The sequence below is a fragment of the Panthera tigris genome, chromosome D3 (assembly GCF_018350195.1).
Source record: "Panthera tigris isolate Pti1 chromosome D3, P.tigris_Pti1_mat1.1, whole genome shotgun sequence".
Classification (NCBI taxonomy): domain Eukaryota; kingdom Metazoa; phylum Chordata; class Mammalia; order Carnivora; family Felidae; genus Panthera; species Panthera tigris.
In genome coordinates this window covers 37,311,528-37,330,937 of record NC_056671.1, presented here as the reverse complement: position 1 = coordinate 37,330,937, position 19,410 = coordinate 37,311,528, and the positions used below count along the sequence as shown (strand labels likewise).

General features: G+C 38.2%; 1 protein-coding gene across 9 annotated transcripts in view; it reads left to right on the top strand.

Moving 5' to 3' along the window:
- The window catches only part of ARHGAP28 (Rho GTPase activating protein 28), a 203,899-nt gene that overhangs the window by 106,909 nt on the left and 77,580 nt on the right, over window positions 1-19,410 (top strand). For 7 of the 9 annotated variants that reach the window (XR_006210106.1, XM_042962827.1, XM_042962826.1 and 4 more), the window contains 3 exons: window positions 5,991-6,208; window positions 11,728-11,820; window positions 17,351-17,443. Coding sequence is in view for 8 of the 9 variants with exons in the window: in XM_042962827.1 (XP_042818761.1) it covers window positions 5,991-6,208; window positions 11,728-11,820; window positions 17,351-17,443 (404 nt within the window). In the remaining variant the exon portion in view is untranslated. The remainder of the gene's footprint in view (window positions 1-5,990; window positions 6,209-11,727; window positions 11,821-17,350; window positions 17,444-19,410) is intronic. The other 2 variants (XM_007089475.3, XM_042962833.1) reach the window with 2 other exon arrangements.

The following is a 19,410-nucleotide window of genomic DNA, read 5'->3' as shown; positions in this document are numbered from 1 at the left end:
GCACAGAGCCTAATGTGGGGCTCAGACTCACGAACCATGAGATCATGACCTGAGCTGAAGTCAGAAGCTTAAGCAACCGAGCCACCCAGGTGCCCCATATTATTTTTTTATATCAGAATGGGCTCCTGGTTTATTTAGTGTGTTATTTGTTAGTGGGTTATCTTTTACTATAATCTGTTTTGATATTGAAAGTGTTCCATATTTGATCTGGAAATCAGCTAGTTTTCCTTTCTACTTTTCTACGTTCTAGAACTTTTCTACGTTCTACTTTCTACTTTCCTTCCATTCTACTTTTCCTTCTGTATTTGTGATTCCCTTCTTAGACAGTGGCTTCCACTATCTTACATATATATATTTATTTGATTAATCCCTCTATATGTTATCAATTTCCCCTCTCCTTTTCATAGTTGCCCTGCTCATCCCACTTGGGCCCTAACATCCCTGCTCCTCTGCATAAATGACTGCCTTGCTGTGCTCTAACTAATATCTTTAGGATTTAAGACTTAATTTTGAGGGAAGAGGTAGCCATATGTCTTTTAAAGAAATCAAATCTGAATGTTTAACATTTCCACTACTTTTCTTATTATTATTTTTTTTATGTTTATTTGTTTTTGAGAGAGAGAGCAGGGGAGGGGCAGAGAGAGAGGGAGACACAGAATCTGAAGCAGGCTCAGGCTCTGAGCTGTCAGCACAGAGCCCAACTCAGGGCTCAGATTCCTGAACCATAAGCTGAAGTCAGGTGCTTAACTAACTGAGCCACTCAGGTGCCCCTCCACTACTTCTTTTTTGTGTATCCAGTATCCGTCTGACATCTTTTCCCTTTACCCTAAAGAGCTTCCTTTAGCATATATTACAGAGCAAGTTTGCTGGTGATACATTTCTTAGTTTTCATTCATGTGATAATGACTATTTTACCTTTGTTCTTGAAGGATATTTTTGCTAGACATATAATTATTGGTTGACAGGTTTTTATTTTCATTCAGGATTTTTTAAACATCATCTTACTATGTTCTGATCTTCACTGCTTCTAATAAGGGCTCAGTGCCTTCATATTGTTGCTTCCCTATATGTAATATGTTCTCTTTGACTGCTTTCAAATTTTCTCTCTTTGGTTTTCAGCAGGTTCTCTTTAGGATGCCTAAGTGCAGTTTTCTATTGTATTTGACCTACTTTGTATTAGTTAAGCTAACTGGTTTTTCAACAAATTGTGGAAACTTTTGGATATTATTTCTTCAAATATGTTTTTTTCTTCACTACTCTCTCTCTTTTCTGAAACTCAAAGTATACATATATTACAATACTTAACCATTCCCAATAGGTCCCTTGGGCTCTGTTTTAAATATTTTAAAATATTTTTCTCTCTTTCAGATTGAATAATTTCTACTGATTTAATCTTCAAGTTTACCAGTCCTTTCTTTTAAAGTCTCTAATACACCATTAAGCCTTTACAGCAATTTTTTAAATTTAATATGTTTTAATTTTATAATTTGAATTTTAGATTTTAGTTTCATTTTTTCTATTTTTCATTTCTTTGCTGGAATTAATTATTCCCTCATGATAATTTTTTCCTTAAAGTCCTTGTCCAACTTCAGAGTCCTCTCAGAGTCACTTTTTATTGATGACCTTTTCTCTTGACAAATTAGTCTATTTTTTTTTGTTTTCCTTTTTATTATATCCTACCTATTGTAACATCATTGAGAATGTAATATTATAACATTGTTGACATCTTTCAGGGACTCTGTATCCCATTATCTTCCTCTAAAGGGAGTTAATTTCATAGCAATTTTCATAGATTGGACTCATCCTCACAACACCATCTTCTCTGCTCTGTGCACTCTCTGTAACCTTGCTCATTTATTTTAGCCCTTTTGGCTGCTGTTTTTCAATAGGATGCTGGAGTCTCACATATGCCTTTTTGGTTTAATGTTTAGTTAAGGATTTGATCAGAGTTTGTGCAGATTTTGGAGCTCTCTCCTGTGTGGCTCCCTCCTAATAGGAATGTGCCCCTCACTTTCCAGCCGTCCTAGTAATAATCCCTTATTGCATCCCCTGACTCTTCAAATAAATAAGACTGTGGTTTTCAGTTGTGTTCTACCCCTGGTGTAATGTAGGGATTGGGAAAGGACTCAGTTGAAAAGTTGTATAAGTACAAATCTCACACAGTACATTTTCTTGTATCAAAATTTAATTATTTTTCAGTTTCTGCCTACACTTGGTTCTTCTCCATTACCCTCAAATAGTTATTTTATGTACTTAGTTCAGAGTTCATAACTGTTATACGCAGAACTGTTATTTCTCTACGAGCTACTCTATTTTACTAGAAAATTTTAATCCCTTTTTGGTATCTTTCTCTAACAAAGTTACTAACTAGGTGGATTTTTAGTACAGAATGGTATGTGTGACAGCTACATTCAGTTTTGAAAGTTGATGTTTTGCGTTCTTCATTTTCTCACTTAGAATAATTAAATATTTCAACTGGGATTTAATTAATTCAACAAATATATGTACCTGCTTCTCACAGGCATTGCAAAATGTTGGTGTTAGAGTTATAAACAAAGGCAGAAATGCCCTGCTCTAATGGAGCTTATAACCTAGTAGATAAAAAATAACTAATGAAATGATATAACTAGATGTCTGTTGGGAGAAAAGTTATCTGAAGAAAACAGACACACAGCAGGATTAGGATGGGTAACAGTGGGCCCGACTGATTGAGGGATTCAGGAAAAAAAGACTTCATTGAGAAAGAAATATATAAATTGAGATCTAAAAGATTGAATGGACAATTATTAGGAGTCCAAATAGAAGGATTGGCATGTCCAAAGGCCTTGTAACAAAATATATAATGGGGCTTTTTGGGGCTTTTGAGGAACCAAACATAGACAAGTACTTTCAGTGAGGGGAGAATGAAGAGAGTATGGTACACGCTGTGGCCGGAAAGGTCAACAGCTTCATGTCCTGTGGGCCGTGTGAAGGATTTTATTTTATTTATTTTGCTTATTTTTTTATTTTTTTAAAGGTAGACTTCACTCCCTGTGCGTAGCCCAGTGCAGGGCTTGAACTCACAACCCTGAGATCAAGACAGGAGCTGAGATTAAGTGTCGGATGCTTAACTGACTGAGCCACCCAGGCGGCCCAAGCGTTTTATTCTTAATCCCAAGAGCAAGGAAGAACTGTGACCTTTCAGGAAAGGGCTTCTATTTGCATTTGGAAAGGTCTGATTTAGTTACAATGTGGATCATGGATTGGAGGGGTGAATCAAGAATGGGAAGAAAAACTGGGAGGCAACTGCCGTAGTTCAGGTGAGAGATGATGGTAGTTTGGGCCAAGGTCAGAGCAGAAGACAAATAAAAGTGGAAATTTTTGAGAAATAATAAGGAATTAATATCAAAAGGACTTGATGATAGGGATGCCTGGGTAGCTCATTTGGTTGAGCATCCAACTTTGGCTCGGGTCAAGGTTTGTGAGTTCAAGCCCCATATTGGGCTCTCTGTGCTCAGAGCAGAACCCACTCTGTCCCCCTCCTCTCTCTGCCCTTCCCCTGCTTGTGCTTTCTGTCTCAAAAATAAATAAATATTAAAAAAAAAAAGGACTTGGTGACATATTGGATTTGATGTGTAAAGGAGGGAGATGTCAACAACATGTCCTAGGTTAGTTACTTTGCTAAATTAGATGGATGGTGGGTTTCACTTACTGAAATGTGGAATACTGAAAGAGGCCTAGAGTTGGGAACGAAGAGTATGTGTTCAGGTTTGAACTTGTTGAGTGTGGTATGCGACTGATAGAGTCAAGTAACTGTTGAGTAGGTAGTTGAATAGATGTAGCTGAAATTCAAAGGAGTATTCTATGTGAAAGTTATACATTTGGTAACTGGAGGAATGAGCACAGGATTGTGATTCCATAATTCAGCAATGTTACAGGAGTAATATTGATTTCGAAGACATTTCTTTCCTGTGGAAAATATATGTTCTGCAGATTCTGTAGTCTGAGTCCAAGGATTTAGATCATCTTCACCCCAGTGTCTGTTAATTCTGACTCCTTCCATCTACTCTTTCATTACTGCTTACAGAGTTGGAGGGGAAAAAATCCAAATTCTAAAACTTTCATATTGAACTATATTTGTAAATTTTGTCTTCAAAATGAAAATCTTATCTGTGGCCTAAGTAAAAGACAATTTCCAAGTCATAACTGACTAATTTAAAATGTTTACTATTTTGGATCGGAGCTGCTAAGTTTATGTTTACCTTTGCATTTTCTGTTAAAGGGATAACTTATAAAGCAAATGAATAAACTTACAGACACACACACACACACACACACACACACACAAAATAACCAAAAAAAAAAAAAAAAAAAAAAAAAGCCTCGCTGAGAAGTTCCTGTAAAGTGCATTTAGAAGGCTTTGTTTATGTGATACAATAATGTGAGCGGGATCCAAGCCTCTTAGACTGATGATTTGACAGGCTATTTGCAAATCAATTTGATCTGCTCTTTAAACAAATCTCATTCAGGTAATGCCTGTTTAGCATAGTTCCCGGAAATGTATCTGTAGTGGATTTTCTGTTATATGATGTTGTTATTCTTAATTTTTTTTATTTCTGCACATGTAATTTTCAATATCAGTTAACCCTCATTATGATGAACTTTAAACTTTTTAATTGACTTCTGAAAAAAAGGAAAGATTACTTACCTAATGTTCAGACTATGTAGAAAAGAGAATGAGTATCTATTGAATTCATGCTCTGTTCCAGATTCTTTGCCATCTATCATGAATAAATTGATATAACAATCATCATAGCCACCTAGTACATCTTGTTACCTCCATTTTGCCAACAAAACAGAAGCCTAGAGATATCTAAAAACTTTCCAAAGCTGTTTGCCTAGTAAATGGTGTCATTGGGATTTGAACCAGCATTTGAGTGATTGAAAAACCTTTTCCTACCCCACTAAGCCATTCTTATTCTATTATGGTTTTAGTTTAAGTATTCATATTTTATCATTGTTTGAAATTGGGAGTCCAGATATGGCTTATATTTAACTTTCTGGCAAGGAAAATTACCTTACTAAATATGCCTATTAACCTTACTCTCTCAGAAAATACTTTAAAATTTGACTTACTTAAAAAATATCATACAGATTTTTCATTAATTCCTATAGGCCTTTCCCACAATTACCCTGGAAAAAAGGATGGTGTTTTTTTGTTTTTTTTTAATTTTTTTTAACGTTTTTATTTATTTTTGAGACAGAGAGAGACAGAGCATGAATGGGGGAGGGGCAGAGAGAGAGGGAGACACAGAATCGGAAGCAGGCTCCAGGCTCTGAGCCATCAGCCCAGAGCCTGACGCGGGGCTCGAACTCACAGACTGTGAGATCGTGACCTGAGCCGAAGTCGGACGCTTAACCGACTGAGCCACCCAGGCGCCCCTGGTGTTTTTTTTTTTTTTAATTGAGGTATAGTCGACATATAACATTAGTTTCAGGTGTACAACATAATGATTCGGTATCTGTATACATTGCAGAGTGATCACCACAATAAGTCTTGTTTATATCCATCACCATAGTTACAGAATTTTTTTTCTTACAATGACAATGTTTAAGATCTACTGTCTTAGCAACTTTCAAATATGCAGTACAGTATTATTAACTGTTATTGTCACCATGCTGTACATGACATCCTCATGACTTATTTATTTTATAACTGGGAGTTTGTACCTTTTGCTCCCTTCACTCATTTCACCTACCTCTGTATCTGTGAGCGTGTGTGTGTGTGTGTGTGTGTGTGTGTGTTTTAAAGATTTCACATAGAAGTGGTATCATATGGTGTTTGTCTTCCTCTGTCTGATTTATTTCACCTAACTTGCCCTCAGGGTCCAAGATTGGTCTTAATATAGTGTTTACTATTTATTCACTGATATGCACAGGCCTATAGATATACATGCCATCTAATTAAATGGAGAATGTTCTGACCTTTCCTTGGTAATGTTATTTGACAGAAGGAGAACTCGAAGCAGAGTGGTTGCAAGATGTGGGTTTATCAACCTTGATCTCGGGTAATGAAGAGGAGGATGGCAAAGCCTTGCTCTCTACGCTGACTCGAACCCAAGCAGCTGCAGTGAAAAAGAGATACAGTACTTACACTCAAACCATGAGAAAAAAGAACAAGCAATCTGTTAGGGATGTCAGAGACATCTTTGGAGTCAGCGAATCTCCTGTAAGTAATGAACTTGGCTCAAAAGTTTTGCTTTGATTTAGGGGCGATGGGGAGAATGTGAAAAAAATATTAGAAAAAGTTGGCCATTCTCTTTTAGAGAAAACTAAAGCAGACAGAAGAGTGCAAATTTTACAACTTTGAAACTTAAGCGATCATTCCTTCTCCTACAGCAGCCTCCCTCAACACTTTTTTATTCCTTCTTGGTTGAGTTGGAGAATATCTTACTTGGTAATGGAGCAAATCTTTATAGATGGGATACACAGAGCCTTTACTTAAATCTAACACTGAATGGAAATTCTGTGGACAGGCAAAGGACCCCCAGAGAAGTGGGCCCAAAGTATTCTAAGCAAGTTCGGGTAGTTAATTTTAAATGGAGGTTGGAGTGGGAGAGTGGGTAGGGTAGCCTTTATGTTCAAATTAAAATGGTAAAAAGTGAAAGATGCCAACATTAATTAAGTGGGCAAGAGAGGGATTCAAAAAACCATAAGGGAAGCATCACATGTTTTCTGAGAAATGGCTGGTTGAAATTCCAGCTTACCCTTAGCAATTTCATGGCCACAAATTTTACTTTTGATGGTGTTAGTCATGTTCTCCTATTGCTAGGACGGTTTTGCTGCTAGCTCTGCCTTACCACTCATTTATTTATTCACTCATTGCATCACTGAAATCAATAACTGCATTATTGATGCAACAAATACTTACCAGATACATTCTCTGTGCAAGATCCTGTATTAGGCTCTATGCAAATAGGATTCTCAAATTTTGGGGATAATTAGTCTGTAGAAAAAAGAAACTGGATATTCTTCTGCAGTTGCAGAGAGTTGCCTGGGGCAAGTTAGTTAATCACTCTGATTTACATTTCTTATCTGTTTAATTGTAATATCAATAATGACATAAATTAAAACTTCAAGGATATTTGGGTAGGTGGCTTGGTTGAAGGCACCCTCCACTTTGAGTTACTTTAGGTTATCTGTAAGTCCAGTCTTCTCTTATATATATTCATCACACTGGGTAGTTGCCAGGGTAGCTCACATTTCCAGGTTAACCTTTGCATTTGTGTTAATAATGCCCTAGAATAGCAGTGTCCTTAAGAACTTTCTAGTGATGGAAATAAATGATCTAATTCTGTGCTGTCCAATATGGGTAGCTAGAGTGTGTCCAATGTGTAGCTAGTGTAAGGAACTGAAATTTTAATTTTGTTTAATCTTAATTAATTTAAATCTAAATCATCACATATGGCTTGCAGCTAATGTACTGAGCAGTACAGTTCTAGAATCTTCTGTTGTACATAATTATATACCTGAGGCAGTGCATTTTGAGTTCTGTGCTGATCGAACTTTCAATCTAGCTGAAACCCGTACCTTTTTGGAAGTGAGATTTTCTGTAGCTGTAGTTGAATCAAGGTAACACCCACAACTTGAAGCAAGGGCTTCAGCCATGTGAGTCCTGGCCAAGGTGCCTATGAAAGAAAAGGTTTACCCTGCTGGTTTAAATTCCCTGAGTCATTTCACATATATGTCCCAGATCGTCTTCAGAGAATCCTAACAACTTGACCTACATGCTTCCTTTCTTATTTCTATTTCCAACTACTTCAGGCTAAGATTTTTGCTCTTCCCTAGCAAATTGCAAAACAGTTAACTATCTATAGCTTCTCCGAATCCTGCAGGTACTGAAGAAAATGCATTCAGTGTGTCTTTAGGTTTCCAAAAACTTTGGACTCCTAGATGCATAGAAACAGTGGTCTTCCCACAGACCCTAAAGGGAAATATAAAGTGGGCACTTACACATTGGGGCTTTAAGTACAAAAAGAAACGAAAGATCTGTTACTTCTCCATAACATGCAGGTGCAGGAAACCGGTGTTTAACTCCAGCAAAGGCAGAGAAAGGACCATATTTGTGGTAAATAAAGGGAATGCTCCCCCGGGGCTCTTCCCCCTGCCCACCTTCCTCTTCTCCCTTCCAGTCTTGCTGCTGAAGCCCCAGTTCTGAAGTGAATAGAGAATGGGTGTGCAACAGGGAGAGTGGTTGAAAAGAAATCCATATATTCTAGGGAGTAGAGGTCTTTGTGCTGTCCATAGAAGCGCAGCACCTGGAAGTCAGTGAAAGCCTGGCATTACAAAATTCAGATTGTTCTTCATAAAAAATACATAAATCTAGGGTTTTAAAAAAATATGGTAAGTTTACAGGTCTATCAGGCCTAATAAACATCTTCACAGACTTTCTTCCTAAAAAAAAAAAATCAGCATCTGCTTCTGTAAGTAGACTTGGAAGTTTCTTAGAAAAGTACCTAAACTTTTAAAATTTCCTATCTGAATTTGACAGCATAAATACCAATTCATCCCTCCCTCCTTCTCTTGCCCAAAGTATCTGTCAGCCCTGGTCTGTCTCTCTCAATGTCTCCCCCTCCTTCACTTCCCCTGTCTCTATATGACTCTCTCTGTCTCCCCCCCCCCCACCACCACATATCCTCTCCTACGCTGTTTCTTTCTTTGTCATCATTTACGTACATTAATAGAAAATCACCTAAAGTTTCCATTTCATTTTCTTAATGAAGATTTAACATCATAAGTTTCATAAGGTAATTTTGCATTAATCTTAGGCATGTGAATCTGACCCTGTGTACTTACCTAGTGAAGATATAAATTCAGTAATTTAAAAGATAGATATGTAGATTACACTCCTCTTTTCTTAATGTATTTTGCACACTGAATCCCATGCTCAGAATAATTTGCCTCCAGAATTTTGGAGCTACTCGTTCATTATCTTCTCTCGTGTACTGTTGGTCTATGGGAAGCACAGTATCTCCACCAATGAGGAATGAGTTCCTTTATATACAAATGTGGAAGTTTTTTGAACTTTATGTTTATTGTTGGAACCTTGCAATTTCACCAGTTTTACCTTTTGAAAACATTCATCCTAGTCACCGCTAAAAGAGCTCTTTCAATATGAGAGCTCACTCATTCTTCAGGTTCTGCATATTGCCTTCTAATATTTAAAACCAGTATTTATTCCCTTCCTTCTGTCACTTATCTCCTTCTGGAACTCCCGTTAGATGATTGTTGCATTGTTTGGATTGAACCTCAGTATCTTTTAAATGTTCTCTTGTTATTCCGGGCTTGGTTTGTGTGTATCTGTGGCTGTCCTTTCCACTTCATTTTTTTATATCCGTAACTTACTGTAATACCATAATACCATCGTATATTCATGGTGGTATCAATACTTCTGCCTTTCATTAATTAAAAAAAAAATTAACAGCCATATTGTTAATTTGCTGAGGCATCTCCTTTCCCCTGACTTCCTCTTTATTTTAGTGATCTGTTCTTGTTTCTTGGCTGCAATAGCCCTAAACCTTAAATTCCAAGGTGGTCTTCTTTTCCTTGAATTACTATTTTCTTCAGGGTCATCTGCTTACGTTTGGCATCATTACATCACTATTGTTCAGTTGATTTTGGATATTTGGGTGTTAATTCCTATTAATGCAGGGCTAGGTTGATTGAATGATTGATTGATTGATGAGTATAGGTAATGACTGTATATTTCCTATGCAGTTACGTAGACTTATTTTCTCCCTAAAACTCTCCTAGTGGATAGCAGTCTGGACCTGTGTGAGTGGTGAAATGTGTCAGTCAGCTGTCACACTTCACTTTAAAGACACACAAATATAGTATCAATGCAAAAGTAATGATAATCTTAAAGAATTACTTTTTTCTTTTTTTTTTTTTTTTTGCTTTTCAGGCAAGCTTAACTTGCCTTTTTATACTCCTGTGTTCTTTCAGAAGGCCCCAATGAAGGGCAATTTAACTTTCTGTCCAGGAGCACTATACCAGGACACCCCTCCCCCCGCCAAGGCAAGTGGTCATGTTGTCAACAAGAGGACACTTGTTGGGTTTTATCCTGGAATCACATTTAGCTGCTGCCCACTGTTCAGTGTTAGAGGGAGGAAAGCTCTCCTGGCTGCTTTTTTCAGAAAAACATTCTTCGGTCACTTTGGCCATTGGCCTCTGAATTGGGGATGCCTTACTGCTCTCTTTATTCTCAATGTTGATTATGTGTTTTTTTTTCTAGATGAGCGTTTATCTTCTATATGTTTTTCTCTTGTAACTTTTTTCAGGCCAAGGTTTCCCTCTACCCTTATCAAGCCATTTTTGCTTGCTTTTTATCTTCCAGGAACATCCAACAATTTCTGTTCTGCTAATGGAAATGTTTAGTGGTTTCTAGATCTCCTCTTTGAAAAAGGTATCTCTTTTGACACTATGAATGATTTGTAGGGGGAGGAGAAAGCAGTATGTTCATTTTGCTATCTTGACCCTTGAAGAATCTGTGCTGATTCTTCAGTAATATTCCTTCCAAAAAATGTGTTTTTCCTTATTATAAAAATAGTACATAATCTTTACTGGAAACTTAGGAAATATGAACAAGCAAGGTAAAAAATGACTATTTCTATGGGCCCAAATAAAATTTTATGATTTAATTAAATATCCAATAAATAAAGTTTTCAGTGGAATTCTAACAGTAAAGGAATAAAATATTTAACCCCTGTGTTAGTAGAGCTATTATGCACTGAATCACAAATACTAAATCAGCCTCTGGATGTGATAGGATCTGCAGTACTGTTCATCATGAGCAGAATTCTGGGACCCAAATACATTTGTCTCCAATATTTAGAAGATGTGAATCAAACGTTCCTTTCAGTAACATATTTAATTGAGTAAAATAGTCAACCTAATTTATTTCCAATTTCATAATTGATAAACAACTAGTCAGAGGTGGGACTGACATAATTGTGTAAATATAGTCATGCACACTGTTTTTAAAAACTTGATTATATCACCTGTATATACATTTTACTACATGTAACAGAAAACCCAAGAAATCATGAGTTGTACAAATACGGGTGTATTTTTCTCTCTTTAAGAAGAAGGTAAGGTAGGTGTTCCTTTGCAGTAGCATGGATCCATCTTCCTCCTGTCTTTCTATTTTGTCATTCATATGCAACCTTCATCCTTTTGCTTACAAGTTGGCCGGGCTACTTCTAGCACTATATCCATGGTCCTGGAACTTGTACCATCTTACTCTGTCTCCCCGACCTTAGTGTCCTGGAAATCTTACTCTGTAGAATTCCAATTACCTTTCATTGCCCAGAAATGTTTTATGATCATCCTTAGCTTCAAAAGAGCCTAAGAAATTGACCTTTTTTAGTTGGACACAAAAGTCCCTAGAAAAGAAAAAAAAAAATCAGGATCCTGTTAAGGAAGGCAGGTGACTGGATTTGGAGTAAACAGCTGACAATATACTCCACAGAGACCAGAGTGTCTGTCATTGTGCCCCGAATGTAGTGGGCTCTCAGTGTTGGCTGATGGATGGCTACATGCGGTGATCAGTGCACAGCAGGCAAATCTATGGATGTCCCCACACGTCTGTGTGAATGGACACAGGTCATGCAGAGCTCATGACTGAATGCACAATGACACTGGGGAGAAGATACCTGAATAAAAATGCACTTTCATTTTTCTCAATAGCCAGATGATTTTTGTTGTATCCCAGCTCCTCTTTTGGAACTGATCCTGGATGAAGAAGTGATATCAGCAATTCCCTGCAGAAATGGTCAACTGGTAAGATAAAGCAAGGGGACTTGAAAGTAAGGAGGTTAGAAAAAGTAATTATTTCAAGGCAGTCGGGAGAACTTGAGCAAAATGCCTACTTGCCTTGTCACAAAGAAGGAAACAAAGACTCTTAAATTCAGGAATGAATAATTAAATAGTTAAATCCACAAATAACTCCGTGGCCTGTCTGCACCTCGAGTAACAAAACCACAGCTGCAGTTCCAGCCCCAGCCAGAAGTCAAAATGTCAGCTAAACTTTGGTTCTTTTTGCTGAACATGTAGTAGAAGACCTTCTGCTACTCTCCATGTATCTGTCAATATTAATTTAGTTCTCTACATATGAAATACTTGACGTTTCAGTTATTTTCTACAGGTAGATATTTTGTTGGGGGACAGCACCGTAGCATCTTCAATGTGTAACAGGAGGTGGGGAAAGTGCACTGTCTAGCACAGGAGGTAAACACCTTTCATTGGAGCCCACCTTGTCTATCTTAGTACAAAGTTTCAAAAAGGGCTAACCTGAGCTCATCATTGCCAATGAAGTGATCTCAGTGGAAGGCCTGCGTGTGTGTGTGTGTGTGTGTGTGTGTGTGTGTGTGTGTGTGTGTGATGAATGCTATGCCATCATCTGTACCATTTGGCCTAAGGCCTAGGTCCTCTTACTGAAGTGAGGTGCCCAGAGTAGGAGACGTAGAAAGACATGGAGTTATTGACATCTGCCTCCACTTGGACTCATGGCAGCAGAAATTTATGGTGAGAGACTCCTCTGGTATGACTCATGTTTCCTTCTCTTTAGCTCTACTTTTTTTTTTCCTTCCTAGTAGAGGAAGAAGGATTCTTTTGCTGTTTTAAGAATGACCCTTGTACCATTTTTGATCTGATGAATAATGATGCTGATGATGATCTTTAGTTTCTGTACAGTTTATTTTCATTTTATACATACTTTATGTAGGACATTCTGTCTGGATCTCGAAAAATTGTCCTAATACAGGCTAGCCCTTTGTTGCTTGCAAATGCTGCTTAAGGGTTTGGATGTGGCCCGATGTTCTGGCTGCTCCTCTGTTGCCTGAGGGTAGGTCAAGTTCTGGAGGAGGAATGTGGTTAGCTGGAGCTGGGAGCAATCCAGTAGATTTTGTCTCTAATTGTTTTTCCCTCCAATTTCATTATATTTCTCATAGAAGTGTTAACTCCATTTAGTCAGAAGTCTTTACTTTTTCTGTTGAGCTGGCAGCAAGTGTCCTCAGGTTTTAGATTGTTCCTGAATTACAGGGAGTCTTACATACCTTACTTCCAACCAGGACACTTGATCTGAGTTGTGATTCCTCTCTGTCTGCCCCTGACTCCTCAGACCACCAGAGGAGGGGCATGTCGAATAGACACTAGTGTTTTCAAATGATGGATTTCTGTGAGGTTTCACCCTAGCTGACTCTGTCTTCTCTTTTAATCGCCTCCTCTTTACCCTGTAGGTAAGGGAGGGATTCCCACCCTAGGGTTATAGGAGTGGCTTGACACCTGACAATGGACAGAGAAGGTCAACAGCAATTTATTATCACATGTTCTCACAGCTTGGGTTAGGAGGACACCAGACACCACACAGAGCTACATGTGGGGTGCACTTGGGAACAGAGTGAATAACCAAGGGTTGTAGCAAGCAGGCCGTGTAGTATCAAGAGAGCACGGCTCCCCTTGGTTCCCATGGGAGGATGTGATTGGCTTGTTTGAATAATTCCACAGGCTGACGGGGAACTGAAAGCCACTACTGAAGGATAAGCAGGAATTGTGTCTGGCCTCCTGGATAAGGAGCATTGTTCTGCTAGGGGACCTTATATAAGGGAGCAGAGTGGGACGGAGGCTTGTAGTTAGACCATTTATGGCCCTTCTGCTTTTACCAGATGTAAGGCAGCACGTAAGAGAGGCTTATTTGAAGTCTTACTTGCCACACTTAACACACCATCCTAACCATGGACTCCCGTGATCGTCTAGGCTTATTTTGTTTCTTTTCCCTTTTTTCACTATTTTTTTTTATTTCAATTCCTGGAAGGTCTTATCACCTTTTAAAGGTGAATCAAGGGGCAACTGTGGTGCCGAACAATCTAAGAAATCTAGCAGTAAGACGGAAGAGGACATTAAAGTTTTATTCCAGGCCCTGCTCTGAACTACTGAGCAGTTTATAGAATGGGAAAGGGAGTACCATTCTTTCTCCCAGGAGGATGGTGAGGGCTAACATAGCAGAATGACTACAGAGAACAGTAAAAATATTAATTTGCATAATCATACATATTACAAAATGTTACAGCTTCTTAGCAGATTGTACCTTTTATCCTTTGAGCGAATCTGGCAAGAAATCTCTCCGGATACTAAATTTTCATACCTAAAAACTTAAATCCTACATTGAGGAGGGCACCTGTTGGAATGGGCACTGGGTGTTATATGGAAACCAATTTGACAATAAGTTATATTCACTATAAAATAAATAAATAAACAAACAAACATTAAAAAAAGAATTAAAAAAATAAAAACTTAAATCCTAAATTGGTGAGTATCAAAGTGCTAGGCCCTAAATTAATTTTTCAGAAATTTTTAAATATTAATGTTTGCTTTTTCATATAGTGCTAACGTTGAGAAATTTGATTTCTCTCTACATCTTATTTTGTATCCTTTCGTTTTTGCATTTCTGGAAGCCTTTTGCATTTATCTTTTTTTGATGTTTTGTTTTTATTTTTGAGAGAGAGCATGTACATGTATGCACGCAAGCGGGGGCAGAGAAGAAGGGGGACAGAGGATCTGTGCGGACAGCAGAGAACACTTTGCGGGGCTCAGACTCATGAATCCTGAGATCATGGCCTGTCAACTGATTGAGCCACCCAGGTGCCCCTTAAATTTATCTTTAGTGTTAGAGACCTGAACTGCCATAAGGGTATGAAATCTTTTTTTTTTTTTTTTTTTAATCATGATCAGCACTCAGCTTTTTGTTTCTGAAGAACATTACTTTTCTTTCAGTTATGACCATTCTCTTCCCAGAATTTCTTTAATTATTTCATCATTTCCATTTTCTCTATTCTTCCTTTTATTGCCTCTGTATTAAACTTCTATATTTCTTAAATTGTCTGTTATATTTCCTTGTCTTTTTTTTCTGTTCTGTATGCTAGTAGATTTTGTCTATGTCATTTTGTAAATCCCTGATTCTCCTTTTAGCCATGAGTGGTTATAATTTAGCCTCTATTGATTTTTTCATTCAGTAGTCATACTGCTAATTGACAAGAACTCCTTCTTTTTCACTCACTTCCCTTTATTTTTATAGTTACTCCTGACTTATGGTTGTACTATTTTCTCAAATATTTCTGAAATTAATTCATTTTAAGCCTCTTCCCTTTTCTCCATTCTTTTTCACAGAATGTTTATCACTGTACCTTTTTAGAATGTTTTTTTTTTTTTTTTCTCCATGAGTGACTTTTTCCTAACATTGATTTTCTCCGGTGCCTGATGGTTCTTAGTGATTGATTTATATTTATTAATGGACTAGATTGACTAATTAATTACTTAGGATATGTCATTGCTGTATGATTTCTCTGCCATGATATAGATATTTTCCCAAAGGACTCTTTATTGAATAAGAAGGGTGATTTCGGGTACTGTGTAAGTGAGTAAGGTATGTGAATGTTGTGTGAATGGAAGTTAGTTTCACTGTATATATGGGTGAGTATGCATGCTCATGTGTGCACGCCTGCACACACACACACACACACACACACACACACACACACATGCAAGCATACACCAAAGGGAGAAGTGGTAAATGATTTCATTTCTTGCTATCCAAGACAAAACTGATGTTTCCCATTATTCTCCCTTCCATGTCTTTCATGGTGGCCCAGAGTAACCTGATACTGAGGTCTGTTTTTTAGTTCTGATCCCGGACTACTACCCATGGCAGGTGGTTCACTGCACCCAGAGTGCTTTTAGCTGCTGCCTGCTGTTCAGTGTAAAGGGAGCTTTTGGGAGGTCTGTCTGGCCTCTCCATTGACAAAACATTTTACGATAAATTATTGCAGCTGTTCCGCTAGGGCCCCATCCTACCCTTTCTAATTTTCACACTGAGGTTACTTGGTTGTCTGTTTGCTTTTTGTAGATTTATCTTTTCCTTGCCAGCAGTGTTGTTTTATGCTATTCTTAGGCTAAAATCTGTGCAATTATGAAATACGTTATTTATGTTTTATTCCCCAGGAATTTCTAACAATTTCTCACCTGTTATTAGTACACCTTGTTGGTTTCCAGTGCCATTTGGAGCTGGTCTTACAATCCCGTTCTCTAATTCTGAGTGATTGGGAGTGGTGTGCCCTCAGTCCTCTGTCCTGACCTGGCTTCTTGTATTGCCTCATTAGCATTGTTTTCACTTCAAAACAGATGTATGTTTTTCTTATGAATATAATGTGTACACTTTGGGGGAAAATTAGAAAATACGGAAAAGCAAGATGAAAAATAACAGTTTCTGAAGTTTCATGTAGAAGTTTATGATTTCACTATTATCCAGTGTGTTTAATTTGGCACAATGTTGCTTCAATCATAGAATAGAATAATTGCATCTTATTTGGGGGAATGCCATTATATCACAAGTGCTGCTAAAAATCTTAGAGCATATGCACAAAGCCTATAATGCCATCGATCACAATTGGAATAGTCTCCAAATATACTTGCTGCATAATGAAAATCAGAGCTTTTACAATATTCAGTGAATGGGAATGAAATGTTTGGTTCAGTCACGTGTGTTTGTGAGACCATCAATCTACTGTATTTCCAGTTTCTTAATTGAAAAAAAAACTGACTACTTTTGCTGATTTATAAGTCATTACAAAAAGTCATAAAGTCTGATTTTAAAGTAGCATAGTTTTATCAGGAAGCTGCATGACTTAGACAATTAGAGATGTATTGTCCTTATAAAATAAGAAGTCTGAGGCTGGTGTGGCTGGTATCCCTAGCCTGGATCTACCGACTTTTTCATCTTTCCACTCTGCTCCACGTAGCATGTGGGCTTATATTTAATGCTTATAGGCTTATATTTAATGCCTGGGCATCACAGGCATCATGTCCATGTTCTGGAAGAAGCATCAGCCAGCAGATTCTATCCACTTAAACAAGAAAATACTAGCCTTCCTGGATGCTCTACCAAGTAGGATTTTACTTGTATCTCATTGGTCATAACCATCACATGATCACACTTTAGTCTTTTTAGTTTAGATGTAGCATCTTGGAATAGATCATGATATTCGTAAGTTAAGAAGGAAATAAAAGTGGATTTTGGCAGGTAATTAACAGTGTCTGCTCTTGAGACCAACTTCTGCTATAGTACACAGTATTTATGAGGATCAGTATAATTGTGGATGAATTGGCAAATGCCCTTGACATTGCACAGGTCAGTCATTAACTCTGTATATCACCACATGGCTGTCCATTTATAGAGTTTGTGTAATGAATAATTGAATAAACAGTCATGTTGGGACAGATATGCCTGAATAAAAATGGCTTTCATTTCTCTCATTAGCCAGGTGATACCTGTGACAATCATACTGCTCAGTTGGATGGTCCCCAGGAGGAAAAAGAGCTGCCAGGAGTTATGAAAACAAGTGATTCCTTGGTAAGTTATAGCAGGAAAGTTGGGAGTAGGGATGAATGAAGAGGCCATTTTTTTTTCCCCAAGACAATCAGGCAAAACTTCAAAACAGTGCACCGTAATTAAGATGACTGGACAGCCACAGCTGTCAACATACCTATCTACCTTTAATCAATTTATAGGAAAACATTCAGCAGTAAACAAACCCAAGTTTAATAGTTAAGCTCACAAATAATTGCATGCTCTATAAAAACAGATAAATACCCAGAAAACCAATGACGGTAGGCCGTTTCTGGGGCAGATTTAGTTTCTTTGTTTTTTCTTTTATTTAAAGAAATTCTCATAAGTGCTAGTTCCATCGAGTCATAGGTCCATCTGTTGGAGGAGAAGCAGGTGTCCTCAGGTTTTCTATTGTTTTCCCAGTGCAGGGTGAATACCAGGCACCTTTCTTCTGACTATACATGTAACCCCAGGTATCCAGTGCCTTTTTCCCTTCTCCCTCTCCCTACTTTTACCCATCCCCACTTCTTCTCCCAGCTGACCCAGAGGAGGGAAAAGTCAGGCAAGCCTCACAAGAAGGGTCAAGCTTATATCCATTTACAACCAGGAAAGTTTACTTTATTCACGGTTCAGCCCAGAGCCTTTTCTCACATGTTTCTATGTACACTCCTTCAAGCAGTCTTTTCTCTCCTTTGGTGGAGGTTGTGTAGTGTTTTCTTTCTTGTTTTTCCATGCTCATGTTCCCTGTCCTGGCTTCCTCCCAGATTAGCAAAAGGCAGAATGGGGAATCCCAATAGGTTCCCTCCTCCCTGCTGAGATGGTGCAGGGGAGTCTTTGTTTGAATGTGCATGTATTGAGCCCACCTGTGGTTACTCACACCTTTGGTTGTCCTCTCTCCTAATTTGGACATGATGGTAGTTGTCTTTTTCAAAATGTTCTCCATTTGCTTTCTTCATTAGTGCAGTTTTGATGGAGAGGGAGTTGGACTGTAGAAAGGAATTTGTGTTATTTCTGGAACATCTCTGTCCAATCACCCCTCATATGAATGTTGCTGGGAATCTTTTTTCCTATTTTTTAGTTATGTTTTGTTCACTCTATTAGGTTTTAGGAAAGAGAGTTTGGATCATCTGACTTAACTTTCCCATTTAATCCCAGAATATAACCCCGGTTATTTACAGAAATAACACAAGATTTCTTTTGATATTAAAAATTATCCCCAGTCTGCTCCCTGCTGGTATTTGACCTTTGATTCCCTTAACTTAACTACACAAATCCTTTACTTTTGAAAACAAATCAACTTTCTCTTTCAAGAACATACCCTGAGCTTTCCATTGGTAAAGGTTTGTTTGGTCTTTTCTCACCTTTTAACATGGGAAAAAGATTTGAACAGATGCTTCACCAAAGAAAATATGGGGATGGCAAATTAACCTCAGGAAAGGTGCTCAGTATCACTGGTGATTATGGAAATGCAAATACAGCCACAGGGAGGTGTCTCTACATAACCTGCCTAATGCAAGACTGACCCTCTCATCTGCTGCTAAGGGTGCAGAGCAGTTGACACTGCTGCCCTGCTGGTGGTAGTGTAAGATGGTCCATCCACTTTGGAAAATAATTTGGCAACTTCTTTTTTTTTTTAAATATTAAAAAAAACTTATTTTGATGTTTATTCATTTTTGAGAGAGAGAGAGAGACCGCGCGCGCGCACACACACGCGCGAGCACGAGCGGGGGAGGGGCAGAGAGAGAGAGGGAGGCACAGAATCCGAAGTAGGCTCCAGGCTCTGAGCTGTCAGTACAGAGCCCCACGCGGGGCTCAAACCCATGAACTGGGAGATCATGACCTGAGCTGAAGTCAGAAGCTTAACTGACTGAGCCTCCAGGCACCCCTGGCAACCTTCAACTGTTAACGCATATACCTACTTCAAACCCAGCCATTTTACTCATACATAATATATATTACCACGAAGACTTACTTACAAATGTTTCTCACGT